The sequence below is a fragment of the Cryphonectria parasitica genome, assembly GCF_011745365.1.
Source record: "Cryphonectria parasitica EP155 unplaced genomic scaffold M406scaffold_1, whole genome shotgun sequence".
Lineage (NCBI taxonomy): Eukaryota > Fungi > Ascomycota > Sordariomycetes > Diaporthales > Cryphonectriaceae > Cryphonectria > Cryphonectria parasitica.
Genome location: NW_024468909.1, coordinates 7,074,188 through 7,093,245, shown reverse-complemented (window position 1 = coordinate 7,093,245; position 19,058 = coordinate 7,074,188). Strand labels below are relative to the sequence as shown.

The window sequence follows — 19,058 nt, the reverse complement described above, 5'->3', positions numbered from 1 at the left end:
CCTAAAAAGGAGGTGACGAGTGTCACTGTTTTGAACATAAAGAAAGAGGTAGTGTTCCACTTGAAAGTGACGTCAAGAAGGGCTAGATCGTGAGACTTCAATTTTATATCTAAAGAGTACAGCGTCTGCTCTCTTTGCTTCCTGTGCTCTCTCCTTCTCCCTCTCTTCTTCATCCTCGACCTTACAACTGTATAATAATACCACTACTAATACGGCAGTAATTATATTGCCTGATCCCAAGGGGCTCTCACGCTCTTCCTGGCCCACGGCACTCCCAATTTGACAGTCAAGATGGGTCTCTTCAACCGTCGACAGCGTGATGGTCCAACAGCGGCCACCACTTCTTCTACCAAAGGCCATGGTCACCACAATAACCGCCATGGTGGCAACCAGTCTACCTACTCGATGGCTACTCGTCCTTCCTTTGGGCAGTGGCTCAAGTATACATGGCTCGACATTCTGACCATGGCCTGTCTGGGAGCCATTGGCCTTGGTGTAAGTCGTCTATATATACATAAATTCTGCATATAGTTTATTCAGTCTTTTATGCTCTAATGCAAGACTATATCTCAATACTAACCAGTCCCCTTCTTCTTCAGGTCTACGAGGCGCACCCTGCCCCAACCAGATCCTTCCCCGTCACCTTCTCTGACGGCGAGGTCGTCTACCCTCAATTCGCCTATCCCCTCCGCAAGGAGATTGTCCCCATCTGGGCAGCCGCCCTGCTGGGCAGCCTGGTGCCCATCTTTGTCATCCTCTGCATGCAGATCCGCGTGCGCTCCTTCTGGGACGCCAACAACGCCATCATCGGCCTCCTCTACTCCCTGATCACGGCGGCCGTCTTTCAGGTCTTCCTCAAGTGGCTCATCGGCGGCCTGCGCCCCCACTTCCTGGCCGTCTGCCAGCCCGACACCTCGCTCATCAAGAACCAGTACGACGCCACGGGCTTCAAGCAGATCTACTTCACCCGCGACATCTGCACCGGCGACCCGGACACCATCGACGACAGCCTCGAGTCGTTTCCCTCGGGCCACACCACCGCGGCCTTTGGCGGCTTCATCTTCCTGTACCTCTACCTCAACGCCAAGCTCAAGGTCTTTGCCAACTACCACCCCGCCATGTGGAAGCTCGTCGCCATCTACGCCCCCGTCCTCGGCGCCGTGCTGATCGGCGGCGCCCTGACCATCGACGAGTTCCACAACTGGTACGATGTCTTTGCCGGCGCCTGCATCGGCACCGTCATGGCCTTCTCCGCCTACCGCATGACCTATGCCGCCATCTGGGACTGGCGCATCAACCATATCCCTCTCCACAGGGGCGTCCCCTTTGACTTTGCCAGCCCGGAACTTGCTGGCGCCACCTTCACCCGCCGCGCTGGCTGGGGCGGTGCTGGGGCTGGGGCGGCGTCTGGAGGAGGAGCATATGGTAGTGAGCATGGAGCCTTTAGCAATGGCCACCACAATGGTGTTTCGAATGGCACCAGCAGTAACAACGGCACCTTCTCACGCAAGCCGGTCGCATCAGGACCAGCTACGGGGTCTGAAAACATGGTGTAGAGGGAGGGCAATGATTACAAGGAATGCTATGGATAGTAGTTTCATTCTCTTCTCAGCGCCTGTGTGTGTCAGCTGTAAAAGCTCACATATAATTACCTACCTATAGTCACTTTACCCCCTTGAACTGCACCTGTTCTTCATGTTGCATAATGTTGTATCAGATACCCATACCAGTTATTTCGATCAATACAAAGAAAAGAAAAGAAAGAATTCTGATTAATCTTCAATGCCGTCTCAAGATTCCCCGGTCTGGGCCTGTGTGCATGTATGCGTTCATGTGTATTGATTCATTTACCTCCAATGTGCTCGAGCAACTCGGAATGCTTTCTGTCACGTAACATCAGTGCTCACACATGATAGCATCGCTGTGGGCAAGGCTGCTGATGTCGCAGTAGTAGCTGGTTTCTACTGCATGCTGTTCAGCCTGCCGTCAATAGAGGATCATCCTGAGTAAGTACTAACTATGGAGAACTGTATTTACAGAGACTTTTCGGCATTACCTTCGTTGTACATTGCCATCGACGGTGCTGGCAGTGAGGCACTTGCTACGACTCAGCATCAACTTCTATGATTTGTGCAATAGCACTGAATTACTGTTTGCACAAGAGACTTTCAATTTGCACATGAATACGCCTTGATATCCATATAATTGGTTAGTGATTGATTTTTTCATCTCAATTTCAACATCTTCATTAATGTCCACACGTGACAACCATAGAAATTAAACGGAAAAAGAAAACCAGTCCTCATCCAACGAAGAAAGAAAAAGAGAAGAAGAAGGGAAACCACCAGCTGATATTTCAATCTGATCGACGAAAGAAAAGCTTCATTATGTTATTTTGCTGCCAAACACACCCAGGGTATCATGAAGGAGCAGAAGAAAGAAACGAAGGCTGGGTATAACAGAAAAGCCAAATACTAAGAAAGAGGGACACAAAGAGGGTGATAAGAAGAAAGAATCGACAATGCAAACCCCACCGTAAAAACCCATGTCCAACGCCCATTCAATCAAACCATACATAGCGAATGACACCACGCCCTCATTTCTTACCCAGGATCCTGCCAAAGAATCGTTTCTTGCCCGGACTCACAGGGCTACTCCCAGGGCTGCCCAACCCTCGTCTTTCCTCATCAACACTGCCCTTCCTTCCCATCCTGATACCAACACTACCACCACCAACATCAGGCTTCGACCCTTTCCGCGGCGGCCTAGCCGTCTCATTCCGCACCCGCCAAAGCAAGCCCAACAGGCTCGCAACGATAAGAGCCTCCAGCTCAGCATCAAGACCGTCCTGCAATAGCAGTGCGCCCTCGCTAAAAGGCTGAGCAAGTGAAAACCCAAGGCCGACATTGTGATAGATGGCGCGGATCCGGCCTTCGTTCTCCTCCTCGCTCGCAGAGAAGGGGGGCTTCTTCGTCTTGTTGTTCTCCTCGTCCTGCGAAGCAGCATTGTTGTTATTGTTGTTGTTGTTGCTGCTGGGCGAGTAGTGATACGACGAGTGTGGAATCTCAACGAGGGTGTAGCGCAGGGAGCCCTGCTCGACCGGGTGGATCTGCCACTGCAGCGTGCGCTCGTCGTCCAGCAGGCTGGGGACAGTGAAAGTGAACCAGGGATTGCGGCTCGAGCCGAATCTCGAGGTGGTCGGCTCGACAGGGAACAACGTGACGAGGGGGATGTTGATGGTCGTCGAGCGAGGGGCCAGGGTGCAGGCCACGGCGCCGTCCTCGGTGTCCGGTCCAAGCGGAGCCAGCGGTGGGATAGCGAGCCCGACCTCGGCGCCGCCGCCGTACAGGCTGCGCTTCTGCACAGTGGCATTGGTCGCCAGTCCCGTCGTCATCGTGGTGAGACTGCTCTTCCGCCTGCCGTGGCCGATACCACCACCGACGCCCATGCCCATCCCCACAGGGTCCGACGGCCCGCCTGGCAGAGAAGGCCTCCTCGCCTCCAAGGGCTCAAAGTCGACCAGATACGAGACCTCGCTCGGACCCCTCCCGTCCCCCACAGGTTTCGCCATGAGGCCCAGCCTGGTCTTGAACCTGCTCCCGCCGACAGGCTCGTCGCGCACCACATCGCCAAACTCGGCGGTGAAGTCGTAGACGGGCAGGTGTGCGACTTTATCGTTGTGGCTGGGCAGGTAGAGCACGCGGCTGGTGAGATGGGATGGCGTGGGGCGGAGTTTGCGGCCGAGCAGGGCCTCGTACTGGTCGGGGGTCGAGAGGCTGGTGTCGAGGGTGACGTTTCTTGCGAGAGGGTGAGTTCGCGGGTCGGCGCTGTTGAAGGCGGCCGCTATGGCGATGGCGCTTGCTGTCGCCATGTTTTTCTTTGATTTGTGGTTTTATCAACAGGACTGACAGTGGGCTCTTGGTGAACAAGTAGATACAATGAGATGATTGAACTTTGGGCCAGTAGATATCATGATAAGTCAAGATTGAATTGAAGGCAGAGTGAAAGAGGAGAGCACTAGCATCTCATCTCATGCTACCGAAGCATGATCTGCTTCTCATTAATGGCGACCCAAAAAAAAAAAAAAAGAAAAAGGTGAGACAAATGCCCCTTCCCCGCCTCTCCTTCTTGGAAAAAAGAAAAGAGAAACAGGGGGGCGGTAATGTAATGACATCAGGTCGTGTGCCGTGCAACGTTTTGTGGCTTGACCCTCCAAGTGCAGTGGTCTGTCTGTGTCAGTAGGACTAATCAAAGGGTAACATGGAGTTGGCGTCTGCGGAGCAGAGCAAACCGACGCCAACGATCCGGGAATGCAACCAGCCGAGAAGTAAGTGGTGGTGGTGCTGGTCTGGGGTTGGAGAAGGGTGCACAAACCAATCAGCACTCATCATATGGGATCATGATCAGACGACAAATGATCTACATGGTAGAAAAGAGAGAGACACACGCAGAAAAGAGAGAAGCATGCAACAGAACGCAGTGAGCCCCTCTCCTCTTTTTTCCAGACATTCAATAATGAAGCGCATGGAACGCCGCCCACTCTCCATAAGCCCGAAAAGCCCTCCAGCCCGCCCACCCCCCAAGCCCAAGAAACCCGCCAACCCAGTGCCCAATAGCCTTTTGATACCGCTGCCGCTGCCGCCGCCGCCGCCCTCCCTCTCGTCCCCCACCAGAGCACCAAACCACAATCCCATCCCCCAGTCCCGCCAGCGCCATTACCCCAGCGACCAAGGTCACCCCCGCGGCGCTGTGTCCTTCGTACTGCAGCCCCACCAGCGCGAGGCCGTATGTGATGTCCCGTATGCCCTTGATGTACATTAGCGGCGAGACATCTCCCTCCTCTTCCTCCTCCTCCTCCTCCTCCTTCTTATCCGGCCGTGCTATGTTCCGCTGCTCATCCAGAGGCGAGGGGTTCTTGGTAGTATCAGGTGGTCCTCGCCGTGCCGAGGCATGTGGGAGCGGGAGGCCGAATCGTGCGTATTCCTCGCGGGGCCGGAAGATGGCGTGAAGACCTAGCCCGATGCTGGCTGCGCCGATGAGATAGGCGTTGATGGGAGCGTAGGTGCCTCCAGTCTGCATCTTTGTCTTCTTCTTTTTTTTCTTTCTTCTTCTTCTTCTTCTTCTCGCTTCTCTTCCTATTTTCTTCCAATCAAAAAATGTATAATAGTGATTGGACTGCGTGTCTTTTCATCCAAATAATCGCTGTGCCTGGCTCGAGATGAACGGGGGTTTAGAGAACTCTGTCTGGGAACGAGCCAACTCGCATTAAACAAACAAATAATATAACCTTGTTCCTACTGTAACAGCCCTAACCCTTTCAAAAAAAAACAAAAAAACACCAGCAGTCTTCTTTCTGTCCTTGCTTCCATTTCTCGTTACCATCCCCGCCGGCCTTCTCGGCCCCCCGGGGCCTCCTCGCACCGTCCCACTGCAACACCATGGCTACGAAAGTATGCGAGGTATTTGCACCTCTTCGAAAAAACCCTTCCATCTCATCACTTCTATGCTTGATCAATTCTAGCGGCCGTCAACTTATTGCAGTCTACAAATAAGAAATATAGTAGGACTTTTGATCTAGTTATACAAAATGCCGACACCGAGAGCCCCGTGCATCTCAGAACTAACACTCGCCAGCCAACGTTTCAAGTGCAAAAATAACAAACATGATCGATTACTGTATGCGTGGCACAAGGCTCACCGCCCCGCAAACGCCTATTTCTCCCTTTCTTTCCCTCTCTTTCCCAGTAGTAAGGGTATTTTTTGAGTTTCACAGCCCAGAGCAAAGGCCGACCCATCATCTAGAAAAAGCAAGCTAGAAGACAAAAAAAAACCTCAACCAGCAACTGTTTGTTATGCACCAGTCCGACGTTCCACCAAGCGCCGTTGTCAATCAACCCGCCATGTCTACTTCATGTGCACACATACTCAAGTCCCTCCCCCGTAATAACAAGTCCTGGTAGACAAATTTCCACCAACTCCAGATATAAATGGGCCGTCCGTAGGCCGTGATCCTGTCAAGTCTTGGAACATGACACATCCTCCAGAACAGTATGTCGTCGCTCAAGAAGCAACGCGAGCTGAAAAGTGTGATAAACAACGTGGGGACCATCCCCCATAATCTCAATCACCGTCCAACAACGCATCTATCCCGTTCCTCTCCCTGTCCAGGCTGTCAGCAGTGATCTTCTCTTGATCCGAGTGCTGACTGGCAACCCCTTTGCCTTTCTCGTCATCCTCATCCTGATTCACCATGTCGGCAAACATCTGGTCTACATCCCCATCATCCACACTGCCATTAAATGCATCGTCCTGACCGCCGGCGCTGGACATTGCCGGCCCGGCAAGTTGGTTGAAGGGATTCGGCCCAAATATTTCCTCGGCCTTTTTGCGCCCCTCACTGGTCCTGGACAAGTACTCGAGCGTCGTCTGGCGGCTCGCTTCGCTAAACATGTAATTACTCAGCGCTCCGCCGTCGTCAACTGGCGTTCGCAAGAGCTGGGGTCCGCTCGGTAGGGTATGATGGAAGAAGCTCGGGTGAATACTGGGGGCGTTTTGTTCCATATCCATCGTTTCGGCTCGAAGCATCGGCCCGTGGCCTTGACGGGACGACGAGCCGGCTGATCCGGGCCCGCGTGGCGGGTGGGCGTGCGAGCTGCTTGTGGTCGATAGGTTTGGCGTCTGCGGCTGTGAGGACGTTCCGCGCTGGTAGTACGAGGCGTAGGTGAGGGCACTGGGGGGGCTGTTGGCCTGAGCACCTGTGGACGACCCAGCTTGCACAGCATGTTGTGCTGCGGCTTGCGCGGCCATCTCGGCATTCTGACGCTTGCGCTTGAGACTGAGCCCCTTGCTCTTGACGGCTTCTGGCAGATCCTCGACGTCAGTTACGCCATGTGCAAGCAGCAGCCTGTCGAGTTTTGTCGGTCGAGGCTTGCGGGTGCTCTTGGACACCTCAATGATGGGCGGTGGGTCCGGGGCCACAGGACTCCATTTGTGCAACTCTTGGCGGAAGAAGTTGGTCTCGTCAGCGAGGAGAACCTCAGCGCCCTCGATCTTCCGCAAGTAGAATCGCTGCGTCTCGGCTTCGTTCCTGGTTGACAGGACCGGGTTGCAATAGGACGAAACATGGTTTCGGAAGGCCTGTGCATTGTCGATGATCTTCTTGAGCAGATCCTCTTCTTCCGGCTGGAACGGCAGCCCTGGTATCTCATCGTACCAATCGATCAGATCCTCGAGCTTCGGCCTTGCGGCGTCACGGGGAATCTTCACTCGCCAGTCACAAATAGGACACGTGTACTTGTCTTCCTCCTTGACCTTGCCGCGGGCGATCTTCAGACATTTGCCATGATACCTGAATGGAAGAAGTCAGCTGCCTATCAGAGAAATTCTATAACTACAAAAAAGTCCTCAAAGGACAAAGAGGAAAAAGGAAACGAAAAGAAAGGACCCCGGAGGGCAGGGGGAACTCACCATTCGTGGCACAGCTCACACTCGATCATCATACCAGCTTCGACCCTGCGACAGATGCAGAACACCTCTCGGAACTTGGGATCGTCCCACCTATAGACTCCTCCTGCCTTTTCCTTATCAGGTGAGGGTTCGCGAGAGGCCGGCTCGGCTGGTAGACGCGGCTTGTCTCTGGAGATGTCGAAGCAGTCGACATTACGCTCCAGGACAGCCTCCATGTGGCTCTTCAGAATGTGCAGCGGTGCGTTGGTCTTCCCGAAGAGCTTCTTTCCCTTGCGCATCCAGTCCTCGTGGCGGCGCTGTTCCTTTTCCAAGTCCAGAGTCCCTGCAGGCTTGGACTGCAAATCGTCCAGCATCTTCATCACCTCAGCAAGCTCAGCATACTTGGGTCGCTTGCGGTTATCATGCATCCGTGAACGAGTGTTCAGGTCGACAATCAGCCGCAGTGCCTCCCTATGCTTGTGCAGGATCTGGTCGACCTGCTCCAGCGTCGTGAGGGACACGGGCAACAGGTGCTGGGTTGCCTGGAGAGATAAGGCCTCAAGCTGCTGGTAGTGGATAGCGTCGCTTTCCATGATCTCTTTGGCTTTCTTCTCCCACACGAAGCCCTGCGTCAGCTGTTCCACATAGTAGGCGAGATGATCGTTGTAGCTCTCGATGCCGATGCGCTTAGCTTCGTCAATCAGTTCGGTGACTTCCGTGAAGGACATGAATGTACAACGGCTCTCCTTGGCCCGCTGGTTCCACTTCAACTTGTCAAGCACCTTGGCCAGTTTATCCATCTCGTCCAGGTCAACATTGAAGTTGTTACCCTCTTCAAGCAGCTCTTCCACCGCCTCGACCTGGTGCATGGACGGGTGATCGATCACTTTCCTGGCACTCTCCTGAAAGGCTTTGATGGCGTTGGATCTATCTTTTATGAGCTGGATCTCTGGGCACTCAAAGCCAATCTTGTCGGCCTCATCCACGAGTCGATATATGTTGGAGAGCTTTCGCATCTCGCGCTCTCGTTCGTCTTGCTGGGCGATGCTCGACTTGCGTAGTCCTGCTTGCCAGACTTTCTCGTTCTTTCGGCGGTTCTGCTGCTTGCGGATCGTGTAGTTGGTTGCCTCTTCGACCCAGCGATTACAACGGTCAACAAAATTGCGCAAGATGGGGAGGGTTTTGAGTTCGTACGGTATGCGTTCACCCTCGTTGAGTAGGTTGCGCAAGGTTTTCAGGGAAGGCGTCGGCTCCTCCTCGAGAACCTTGTCGTACTTCTCCTCCCAGATCTCAGGCACGCTTGCCTTCTCCGAGACCTTCTTGCCAGTTGCAGAGATGGCTTCGTCTGTTCTTCGGTAGACGAGCTCGTGATCCTTTCCATAGAATCGCTGCGCCTCTGGCACCTCGCAACACGGTTGACTTCCAGCATGCAAAAGACAGTAAACCTTGCCGGACTTGAGGCATTTGAACCGCGACAGATAGGCAAACCCCTTGCAATATGCACAGGAGTATTCTTCCTCGGGAACATCTTTGTCGTCGACCTTGAACGCCAGAGGACATGTCATTTCGCCCTCAATTCCAAAATTGCACTGGTGAGATTGCAAAGAGCAGTGTTTGTGGCGGAAAGCGTCGCGCTCGGCAAGCTCTCGACGGTGAATGCGTTCTAGCGCAGGCGCAAGCCATTTCGCTGTTTGGATCGTCAGACCGTTGCCCGTCATCCCCTCGGCAGCCGTCCAGAGCAGCTCGTCATGTGAAAAACAGGGCTGGCGCCGATAAGCCTGCAGCCGCTCCACCCCGTCGAGGCCGAAAGGCTCCCAGTCGCACGGTGCGAAGTTGACAGCCTCGTTGAAATTAAATCCATGATTGAAGCCGGCGTGATAGGCCTTGGGGAAGGTAATGACGAATTGACCAGCGCGCTGGTCCGCAGCAAAGACGCGAACACCAGCCTTCTTCAACTGGTCGGGCGTAAGGAGGGTGACAAGCTGAAACAGGAGGTCTGGGTTTGTCTCGAACAACTCGGGCACAGCATCCTTCATGGCCTGCTCAAACTTCTCAGTGTCCTCTGCCGGAATGCCGTACCACGTCTTGGTCGCACCAAAGTGCTGATAGTTTGCCGAGTAGGCGTAGTGGTCCTCGTTGTGCCAGCAGAATGTGGAAAAGGTCATGCCGACGTAGACCCAGGGCACTGTCATGCCCGAGATGTCCGACTTGATATGCCTGAAGAGGCTGTCCTGGTGGTAGGGGAGCACATTGAGATTCCATGGATCGGTCGAGTAAGGGTTTGTCGGATGCTTCTCGATTGTCGGGAAACCCGACCCATGGGTCGTGCAATGTATGTCGGCACCGTACTCAACCTGAACCTCCTCATCCACGTCCGTCACGAGGCGCCAGAACTCACGTTCCACAGTATCCTCCGTGATAGGTTTGTTGCATCCCAGCGCTGCATCAAACGACATCTTCTTCTCGAAATAGCCCTGCTTGAAGTCGGCAGCCTTTTCCTGGAACTGCCGCAGAGAGTACAGGCCACCTTCTTCGAACCCGAATTGGCCATCGCCCACAAGACATCGGGGACAGTTCCAGTCGGGCTCCGGCTTAACCTTCAGGGGCGGATCCAAACAGGTGCCATGATACGCATTGTCACACGACTCACAGACTGCAAAGAAGCTGGATTCTTCAGCCTTACCGCATTGCGCACATTTCTGTAACTCTCTGTCAGCCATCAAGGATTTATTAAAGGCAGACAGGATAGAGAGCGTGGGGCGCCAACTTACCTCGCCAACTGAGGTATCGTCCCTGGGCAACCTGGGCATCGGCCGAAACATGGACATATGTGATCCGGCGACAGTCGGGACGGCTTCTGCAAGTCGATGTACACGTTAGCCGAACGAATTCTCACCAATAAGAGGCCACGCCACTTTAAGGCCCCTGCTGCAACCCCAACAAGTATCCTTGTGATCTGAGAGGAACGGCATGACTCGGCGCAGAGAAAGAAAAGCAGAAGAATAGCTCAACCCCTGCGAGCGAATTCTGCTGTGCTGTTCCCGCCCGATCGCCCTCAGCCAAACTCAAAAGTCTTTCCAAAGGTGCGGCCTCGGCAGAGTCCGTGGGCCCAAAGCGAAAAGGGCCTGTGGGCTAAGTCGCACCAGGACGCCAATTGCCGTCAGATCGCAGCCCAACCACCACCATAAGCTGACAAATATCGCAACAGAGATGACGTGATAGTTATTTTCCTTCTCTCTTTTCCTTTACTTTGCGGTGATGGGGGGAATATTCAATCTGGAAAAGCTTGTGACGAAAAAGACTCACCTTTTTTGAGCCGCTTGCTTCTCCTGCTGCTGCCACCGTCGTCGTCCTTGTCGGCACCATTGTCACGGCTGAGATCAAGGCTGTCAGTGCTGAGCTGTCGCTTCAGCGCCGACGCTGATGGTCCCAGACCAGATGGGCGGTACTCTGGTGTGTTCTTAGCGGATGCCAGAGGGCTGGCAAACTGTTTCGAAGGCGTGCTAGTCTTTGAATCTTGAACGACTGGACGATTGACACTCGTAAAGCCAGAATTGACAGCGGTGAAACCACCCGAGTTGATGGCTGTAAATCCTGAAGTGACGGGCTTTGGCGGTGGCGGTGGCTGCTGCGCATCAGCAGCAGGTGTACACCGTCCAGAGTTCACTGATGCCTGTAGTGCACTCGACGCATTTCGTGCAGGCGAGTCGCCTCGAAGGCTAGACGGCGTGTTGACGTTGGAATGCTTCATCGGGCTTGGTGCCGGGCTTGGAGTCAGCGGACCGCCATTCTCCCACTCCAGCTGCTGATGAACACCGGGTTTTGCCAATCTCAAAAAGTCTTCATAGGGGCAAAGCCACTTCTGGTAGGAGTTCTTGAGAGATGTTGACAAAGAACTCATGATCTTGCCACTGTAGCCCAGATCACGACCGATCTCGGCCCATTTCTTGGTTCTGCAGACCTTGTCGAACCCGCCGCGAGATTCCACAGCCTTCTTGAGCCGGTAAAGGTCCAGAGGCCGCTTGTCGACGTAAGGCATACGGGTGAGCTGGTTGCCATTCTGCTTGTGGAACTTGAGCAGGGCATCGACATATGTGATGTTGGCCCTGCTGCCTATAGCGGGTTCGCTGCGCTTAGCTGCTGCGGCCGAGGGGTTCCGCCGGATCGGGGAAAAGGGAGACTCACTGCCTTCGACAGAGTTCAAATCCTGCTTTCGGGTACGAAAGTGGAATTTCTACCAAAAATGTTAGGCATGAGCATCTTCAAAGGGAGAAGAAGTAAGGGGGCGTTTTTAAAGTATGGACCGAATTAGAAGAGGGGGGGAAAGAAAAGACGGCGCAGGTGCAGCATCGTCTCAGTATTGAGGGAGCCAGACTGGCAAGAAAGGCAAGAAAGGGCGGGCATAATTGCTGACCTCGGTATCAATAGCAAAGTCTGGGTCCCACGAATCTGGCGGTATAACCTTGCAAATGCCGAACTTCTCTGCGTCTGGAGTGATCTTTCGTATATATTCTATTGGGTCTTTCCACTCCTCCTCGGTGGGCTGGTAGACGGGCGCCTCCTCCAGGTCGTAGATACGGCTTGTCTTCTTCAGCGGCTCTTTTACGGCAGTAGGCTGGCCACGGCGCTCAACGGAGGTGAGGTCCAGCGGCAGGCTGGTCATGGAACTTAATGCCGTCTGAGGATGTATCGCAGTGCCGTTCGGATTGGTTTTCGTCTTGGAGGAGGAGGAAGAGGAGGTGTTGGTGGTGGTAGTGGAGGGTTGCTGGTTCGTGGAAGCGCCTGCGGCAGGCGAGGCTCGTGCGCTGGCGCTGGGAGTTCCGCCGCCCGGGGCGGACGCTGGCGTGGGGGAGGGCATAGTGAGAGGGCAATCGAGGACGAGCTGGGTATCGAGAAGCAGTATTCGAGATTATGAGAGAGATTCAGAGTCGGAAGTAGAGCGTGGTGGAGTGGTGTCGCAGTCCGTCACGCAACGCTGGGGAGCCGTGTGCAGGTAGAGACGATGGCATCGCAGTGCATGCCGCCGAATCCGGTCTCTATGGCTGAATCTACCGGGCTATGAACATCTAGGGGTTGAGATTATGAACACACGAGAAATAACCCAGAAGAAAATAGTGTCGGGAGGCTGTGGGATTGCCGTGCTCGGTAGTAGGAATGGATGTGGGAGGTGGTGGTGCGGGTGTGGGCGTGGCCTTGGACTTGGAAATGGGGAGTGTAAAAAGACGAGGCAAACGGGTGCTGGCTGGACTAACCACGTCCCCTGCGCTTACTTAATAAAAGTTCAGATCCAAACAGCAGAAGACAGAATGCAATAATCCGGAGAGGATTCTATGCTGGGTCTAGACAAGGGCTGTAAGGGCTGGTGCGGGTGGTCGAGAAGGATGTTGTAAGTGGTGCACACGTGCAAAAGGTGAGGAGGGAGAGGAAAGACGGGGGGGGATGGGTAATGTGCGGGAGAGAACGCTCAAGGGTGGGGAGGGGATCAGATGTGGCATCGGCAGAGGTAAGGTACTAGTGTCGACGTCGTGTCGTGTAGTGTGCAGTTGTAGCGTTTTCGTAGCGTACACCTCGCCACTAGGTAATGATTAAATGGAACGAGCGAGCGAGAGCATACGGTACAGTGCCTTGTAGCGTGTGGGCATTAAGAAAGGGAAGGTGGTTGTGGGGCAGGATCGTCCTAGGGTGAAGTGGAAACGGGGTTTGGGGTGTGTGGGAAGGGAAAAAGAAAAGAAGAAGGGAAGAGGACAGGGCGCAAGGATGACGGATGGAGCAAAAAAGAAAACGAAAGACATACCACGGATGCGTGTATGGGACTACTGACGGCAAGGGAAGCGCATGTAATGAAGGCAAGAGCGATGATGGATGCATCAGGGCTACATCAGCTGTAATGTTAAATTTAATTTTTTTTGGACAAATAAAAAGAGTAAAAATGAAAGCAGGCGAAAAGGGACAGAAAGGGAAAGAGATACTAGGAGTAATCCAGTCCAGCTCGAGAGGAGAGGGAGAGCGACAGAAAGAGCTGGGGACAAGAGAGGATGGGCGCCATGTGCCATCTACAGTTGGAGGCTGATATCCCAGGTACCAGGGTACATCTACCATGCCGATTGATGTATTGTGGCACTGAGGTACTTTCGTACAGGGCGGGAATAGGCTGGGTGCCTGGGTCCACACGCTCTACCCGGTCATGCCAGTACATCCATAGCAGTACTTCTATAGTGGCGCCATAGTATTTGTAGTACTGGGCTACGTAGAGTAGTACATACCGAGTTAGTAGCTCCGTCTTGAGAGGCCCCCTGGTCTGGCCAGATCCGGCGGCATAACCTAAACCATCTTTCTCTTTTCTGTTCACGCCTCACCCGAACCCCCCTGCCTCGTTATGCTTGCGCATCAAGACGCCAGTAATGCATTGTCATGTCATATGATGCTGACAGTATTACCTCAGTCTTCCTATTTGATTTTCATCCAAAAAAAAAAATTTTTTAAAAAAAATCCTTGCACACACCTCGGTTTGGAGAGCCCTAAATTTTGTCTTTCAGAGACTGCCATGTTTGCCTTTCCATGCTGGCTGGTTGTAGATACCGAGTACGTAGTATGTCGCTGCATATGCCCATGATCAGGTGCCACTTATTGCTTGCGTGCCCAAAAAATCCCACAGACACATGAAATTGACTTGCGACCACCCACCCCTGGACAAGCACCACTAACGTCTCAGCGGTGGGCGGTCCAACTGGTCAGGGCGGAGGAGGGGAAGGGGGTCCGCCAGGACTGTGCCACCTCCAACTTTTTGGGGCGCACTTTCAGGGGAGGAGAGAGAGAAAAAAAACCTACCCCAAAAACCCAAACCAACCTATGTTCTTGGGACCTCACAACACGAATTATCGGAATGCATAGAAAGATTCGGATTGATCTTGATGCAATTGAAATCTCAAATTGCAATACATACGAAATTCAGCTGGGCAAGCTTTGGATAGAGAGAATCTATCCGGGGGGTGGGGGTGGCCTGGCTCATGCGTGGTCGGGAGGTGAGGTCAGAGCCCAGCTTGATATCGGCAGGGGCCTCTGCAGGGGCCTGGCCAAGATTATCGCCCGGGCGGCCAATGAGCAAAGACATGTCGTCAAACGGATCTCGGAGTGCGGCCCCCGACCTGGACGACATCTCCTCCTTTGGGCCGCATGCATCTTTATTTCAAGTGGATTTTTCAACATCTGCCCGTCACGGGTTGGACCTATCTGGGAGTCTCCCATGTCCTCATGTATATTCACCTAGAGCTCACCCCGCCTCGGGAGTACAGGCTGCTCCAAGCGTTGCAAGGGCCATGACTGAGCGCCTCTCAGCACCAGGACGCCGTGCCCAATGTGCCACGACTGCTCTCACCAAAAGTACTTCAAAAGGGTATTTATTGTTGATGTTCTTTTCTTTCTCTTTGCCTTCCCAAGTCTCTCTAGGAGTTTTCATATATCGTCCGCTGCCTTGACCGCAGCCTTTGCTCTGGCTTTCTCCTTCTCCTTGCTCTTGCCCTTACCTTTCTCTTTCGCTGGGCTCTTGACCTTGGGCTTCTTCACTTGAGCAGCCTTTCTGCTCCTCTTCAAGATCTTGTCGACAACCTTCTGCCCCCTGTTCCGGAGCGTCAACTCTCTCATCATATCACCCCACCTGACTACTCCGTCACACTTCGGGCATCGGCCCTCCACTGGCAGCAACACGGTGCTGTCCACGTCCTCTCTCTGCTGGTGCAGGAGGTGTCGACTCCAGCAGTCCAGATGGCCCACACCCTCACATTGCATCTGCGAACAGATGGCGTAGATCCCCTTGTCGTGGTCTAGATGCTGGTGACAAACCACGCAGTTCCCCTCACGCTCAAACACAGAAATATCTTGGCCCTTTTCTAGGTAAGGGGTTAAGGTGGAATGGTCCAGAGGGAGGGCGTGAATTCCCCAGCTTGGCCCGGCCGGCTTAGTCGTATCCTCGCTTTCCGCCTCAGAGGCTGAGTCCTCCGCATCCTCGTCCCCCTCCTCGCTGTCACTCAAATGATCTTCCAAGAAGTTGGCTGGGGTGGTTGTTGCTGGTGCTGGAGCAGCGGTCTGCGCATCAGCCGGCTCAAAGTCGGCCACTACCTCAATCGTCTCCCGCAACGTCTCTACATCTGGCGACGAGCAGTACTTGTTCCACTTGGTAAAGACTTGGCGGTCAAAAAAGTGCAGCTTGAGAGGCCAGCGGGAGAAGCTCGGGACGCGGAGCAGGAGGTGCAGGTTCGAAAGGACAGATGTTAAATTATGCGGAGGCCGCCTTGGCTGGTTATTGCGCTTGCGCTGCGTAGAGATGGTGAGGCGGTCCTCGGGCGCAATGTGTAGGGATACGTGCGGGTTATTCAGAGCCCATCTACCCGTTTAAACCCCGGGTTCCTCGTCAATCAAAGCTGGACTCGTAATAAAGGACTATGGGAACTCAGCGCACGCATGCATGAGTGAACCTACTCAAACTTCAGCGCCCCCACCATGCTCGGGAACCCCGAGACGACGGCCACCATCTCCCATGGGCGCAGGTTCTTCTTGGCCGTCCGAACAGCACCACCTTTGGCCAGCCCATTGTGCTGGTTCAACCGGCGCGGTGGGTTTGGCGTCGAACCGATGTAGATGGAGCCATGGCGCACGGTCGAGCGCAGCACGTAGACAACATAAAGCGCTGGGATTGGCTTGCTCTGGACAGCCATGATATGAGAGAGAGAGTATCGCAGCTACATGGTTGTTGGTTAGGAAAAGAGTGTGTGTGGTGTTTGGCACTTTGTAGAGTTAAAGTGAGCAGGGGTGCTTTTTTTTTTGAGTTGTTGACGCTCACAAGGCTGCGCCGTATTAAATGTCAGGTCGCCGAGGTGATGCCTTGCATGACGTAGGGGTGGGATGGCTCGTGCCAACCCTGAGGGTTAAGTACTAGTGCGCCTTTACTGTGTAGTGGCGTGCAGCAGTCACTCCTGCCACTGTCGAACCACTTCACCAAATTTAAAACGGCAACGCCTTCACATTCAAAGCATATGAATCCATTCAAGTGTCGTGATTACATTTGTTATATTTTTTTTTTTTTAAAAAAAAAAAAACTATTATACCCATAAAATAAACATTTGCTTGAAATCGTCTAACCTTTCTCTAGGCCCCATTCGTACCGTTGCAACCATTGGTCTTGTGCGTTCCAGACACAGGCGCACCGTTGTTCTCAGTGATGCTCTGGCACTTGGTGACATCGACACCATTCGCGAATCGTACCTTGGGGTCCTTTGAGAAGCCGTTGTGGGTACCATTGAACCTCATATTGGCGATACCATCATACCCTTTGATGCCCGTCGCCTTCTCAATCCGCTGAGCAATCTCAGGATCAACCTCGCGGAAGATGGCGATCTGCCTCTTGAGAATCTCCTGGTCTTTGCACAACTCCATCTTGCCGGCGACGTTGTTGATGAATCTCTCCTTCGCACCGTCGTCAAACACGTCCCGCCACAGCTTCCGCGGCGCCACGAAGTCCTCGGGACGGATGGCGGACAGGAACGTGATGGCCTCACCCGTGAAATGGCCGTGCGTCTTGTCGATATCCACAGTGCGGGCGCGGAACTGGATTGGGTCGATGGACGACAGGTAATTCGGGCGAGCTCCCTGGTTATAGAAGGCCATGGCACCATCGCGCTGGAAGTTGCCAAACTTGTGGCCTGTCCGAGGAGCATTCACGGGCAACTGTTGATAGTTGACTCCAATTCTGTGTCGGTGTGTATCTGGGTAAGAGAACAATCGGCTCTGTAACACAGGGTCGGCGCTTGGCTCGATGCCAGGGGGCATATGTGCAGGGTTGAAGGCGACCTGCTCAACCTCGGCGAAATAGTTGACGGCGTTCTCGTTGAGCGTGAACTCGCCAATCTTGGTCAGTGGGAACTGCTTGTGCGGCCACACGTGCGTCAGGTCGAACACGTTGATGCGCTGCTTCTCCCACAGCTCCTCGGCCTCGCGCGGCGTCATGGTCTGCACCTCCACCGACCACTTTGGGTAGTCGCCACGCTGAATTGCCTCGTACAGATCCTTCTGGGAGTAATCGGGCGAATAGCTAGCAGAGTCCTCCTGGGTGATGAACCGGGTGCCCTGCTGCGACTTCAGGTGCACCTGCACGTATCGCCAATCGCCGTCCGCATTGACGAACTTGACGGTGTGCCCGAGGTAGCCGTGCATGAAACGGTAACCATCGGGAATTCCACGGTCGCCCATGAGAATCATAACCTGGTGTATGGACTCCGGATTCTGGGAAAGGTCTGAGAGCGAAGAAGTCAGTTAATGAATCAGTCACCCAGTACGGCCTGTTGATGCTCGAGAAAAGTACTTACAGTCCCAGAACATGGTAGAGTCATCGGCGTGAGTGAGATGTGTTGAAGGGTCTCGCTTCTGCGTGTGGATGAAGTGCGGGAACTTGGCCGGGTCACGCAGGAAAAACACAGGCGTGTTGTTGGCCACAAGATCCCAGTTTCCGTCTTCCGTCCTGAACTTGACCGAGAATCCACGTGGGTCCCTCGCGCAATCGTGGGAGCCGGCCTCGCCGCCGACGGTCGAAAAGCGCACCGTGATGGGGCATTTCTTGCCCGTCTCAGAGAAGATGCTTGCAGACGTCAACTCGGGAATGGCATTCGTGCACTCGAAGAAGCCGTGGGCGCCGCTGCCCTTGGCGTGGACGACGCGCTCGGGGATACGCTCCCGGTCAAAGTGCGAGAGCAGGTCAATCAGGTGGAAGTCCTGCAGCAGGAGGGGGCCATTCTCGCCCACGCGCTGGGTCTCGTAGGGGTGGGGCATAGGCACGCCATTGCTGGTGGCGTAAAGGGTGTCCTTTGATGTCTTCTGCCTGTCCTGCTCGTAGGAGGCGAACTGTTCGGCCGCGTGGGCGGCGAAGCTGGTCTCTGCCGAGGGGGCCATGTTGGTGAGGGTCTCGCTGACTGTCTGGATGGGATGCTGAATTACTCTTTGAACAGTATCCATGTGGTTGGTCAAAAAGGTAATCGTATTATGCAATCCTCAAAAGTTGAGTATCGACAAGCAACAGCACGCAGGTAGGTAAAGAGGCAGGTTTCAAGATTTATAGTAGTTTTGCCTCCATACCTTCACACTAAGAGACTTTTGATGTACTCTACTGCATTTCGCCTCTCACCAGCTCAATTCCAAATTTCCTTCAGCAAAGTTCGTTGCATATGGAAGGCATCCCTATTCGGCTCAGCGATGACGTCTCAAAAGTCTATGACGGGTGCGAACAGGGAGGCTATCCACCTGCCGATGAATTGCAACTAGTAAGGGCCTGGGACATTCCAATAGTTGGATCCGAGAAACCAGCAATTTAGGGCATTTTACAGACGAGAAATGGCAGATTCCGAATTATTTCCTATGCTTACAAATAATAGGAAAACATCATCTATGACATTCAAGACCCCTTGATTGGCTCAAGAGGTTGTGGGTTCCTTTTTCTAGTGCCGATCAATTGCCAACGACACTGTCTCGGCTGAGACTTTACTGTATCGTTATTCCTTGCAACCGAGGACCGTGGCAAAGCCTTACTCTTTTCGAATAATATGACTGGCTGCTACGAGCTTGTAAGT

General features: G+C 53.7%; 6 protein-coding genes across 6 annotated transcripts; 1 reads left to right on the top strand and 5 right to left on the bottom strand.

Moving 5' to 3' along the window:
* Positions 1-291: 291 nt before the first annotated feature.
* On the top strand, positions 292-1,746 carry M406DRAFT_344593 (acid phosphatase/Vanadium-dependent haloperoxidase; the record flags this gene model as incomplete). Its single annotated transcript, XM_040921993.1, has 3 exons — positions 292-495; positions 600-1,386; positions 1,663-1,746. 3 exons carry the CDS (start codon positions 292-294, stop codon positions 1,677-1,679), a joined length of 1,008 nt encoding a protein of 335 aa, XP_040782308.1. The 3' UTR covers positions 1,680-1,746.
* Positions 1,747-2,779: 1,033 nt separating this feature from the next.
* Positions 2,780-3,751, bottom strand: M406DRAFT_232462 (uncharacterized protein; the record flags this gene model as incomplete). The annotated part of the gene is made up of 3 exons (XM_040915904.1): positions 2,780-2,948; positions 3,051-3,404; positions 3,528-3,751. Coding segments are annotated over 3 exons (747 nt in total), but the record flags the coding sequence as incomplete, so codon positions are not given.
* A 917-nt stretch (positions 3,752-4,668) lies between these two features.
* On the bottom strand, positions 4,669-5,064 carry M406DRAFT_30348 (uncharacterized protein; the record flags this gene model as incomplete). The annotated part of the gene is made up of 1 exon (XM_040919313.1): positions 4,669-5,064. A coding segment is annotated over one exon (396 nt), but the record flags the coding sequence as incomplete, so codon positions are not given.
* Positions 5,065-5,512: 448 nt separating this feature from the next.
* On the bottom strand, positions 5,513-12,262 carry M406DRAFT_272779 (uncharacterized protein). The gene is made up of 6 exons (XM_040918160.1): positions 11,822-12,262; positions 10,810-11,680; positions 10,227-10,300; positions 7,468-10,151; positions 6,611-7,348; positions 5,513-6,541 (listed from the first exon to the last, which is right to left on the bottom strand). The coding sequence occupies exons 1-6, from the start codon at positions 12,107-12,109 to the stop codon at positions 6,121-6,123; spliced, it is 5,076 nt and encodes a 1,691-aa protein (XP_040782305.1). The 5' UTR covers positions 12,110-12,262; the 3' UTR covers positions 5,513-6,120.
* A 2,732-nt stretch (positions 12,263-14,994) lies between these two features.
* Positions 14,995-16,157, bottom strand: M406DRAFT_231988 (uncharacterized protein; the record flags this gene model as incomplete). Its single annotated transcript, XM_040915892.1, has 3 exons — positions 14,995-15,456; positions 15,559-15,826; positions 15,922-16,157. Coding segments are annotated over 3 exons (966 nt in total), but the record flags the coding sequence as incomplete, so codon positions are not given.
* Positions 16,158-16,587: 430 nt separating this feature from the next.
* M406DRAFT_336802 (catalase-domain-containing protein) lies at positions 16,588-18,384 on the bottom strand (the record flags this gene model as incomplete). Its single annotated transcript, XM_040921184.1, has 2 exons — positions 16,588-17,732; positions 17,805-18,384. The coding sequence occupies 2 exons, from the start codon at positions 18,382-18,384 to the stop codon at positions 16,588-16,590; spliced, it is 1,725 nt and encodes a 574-aa protein (XP_040782303.1).
* Between the last annotated feature and the right edge of the window lie 674 nt (positions 18,385-19,058).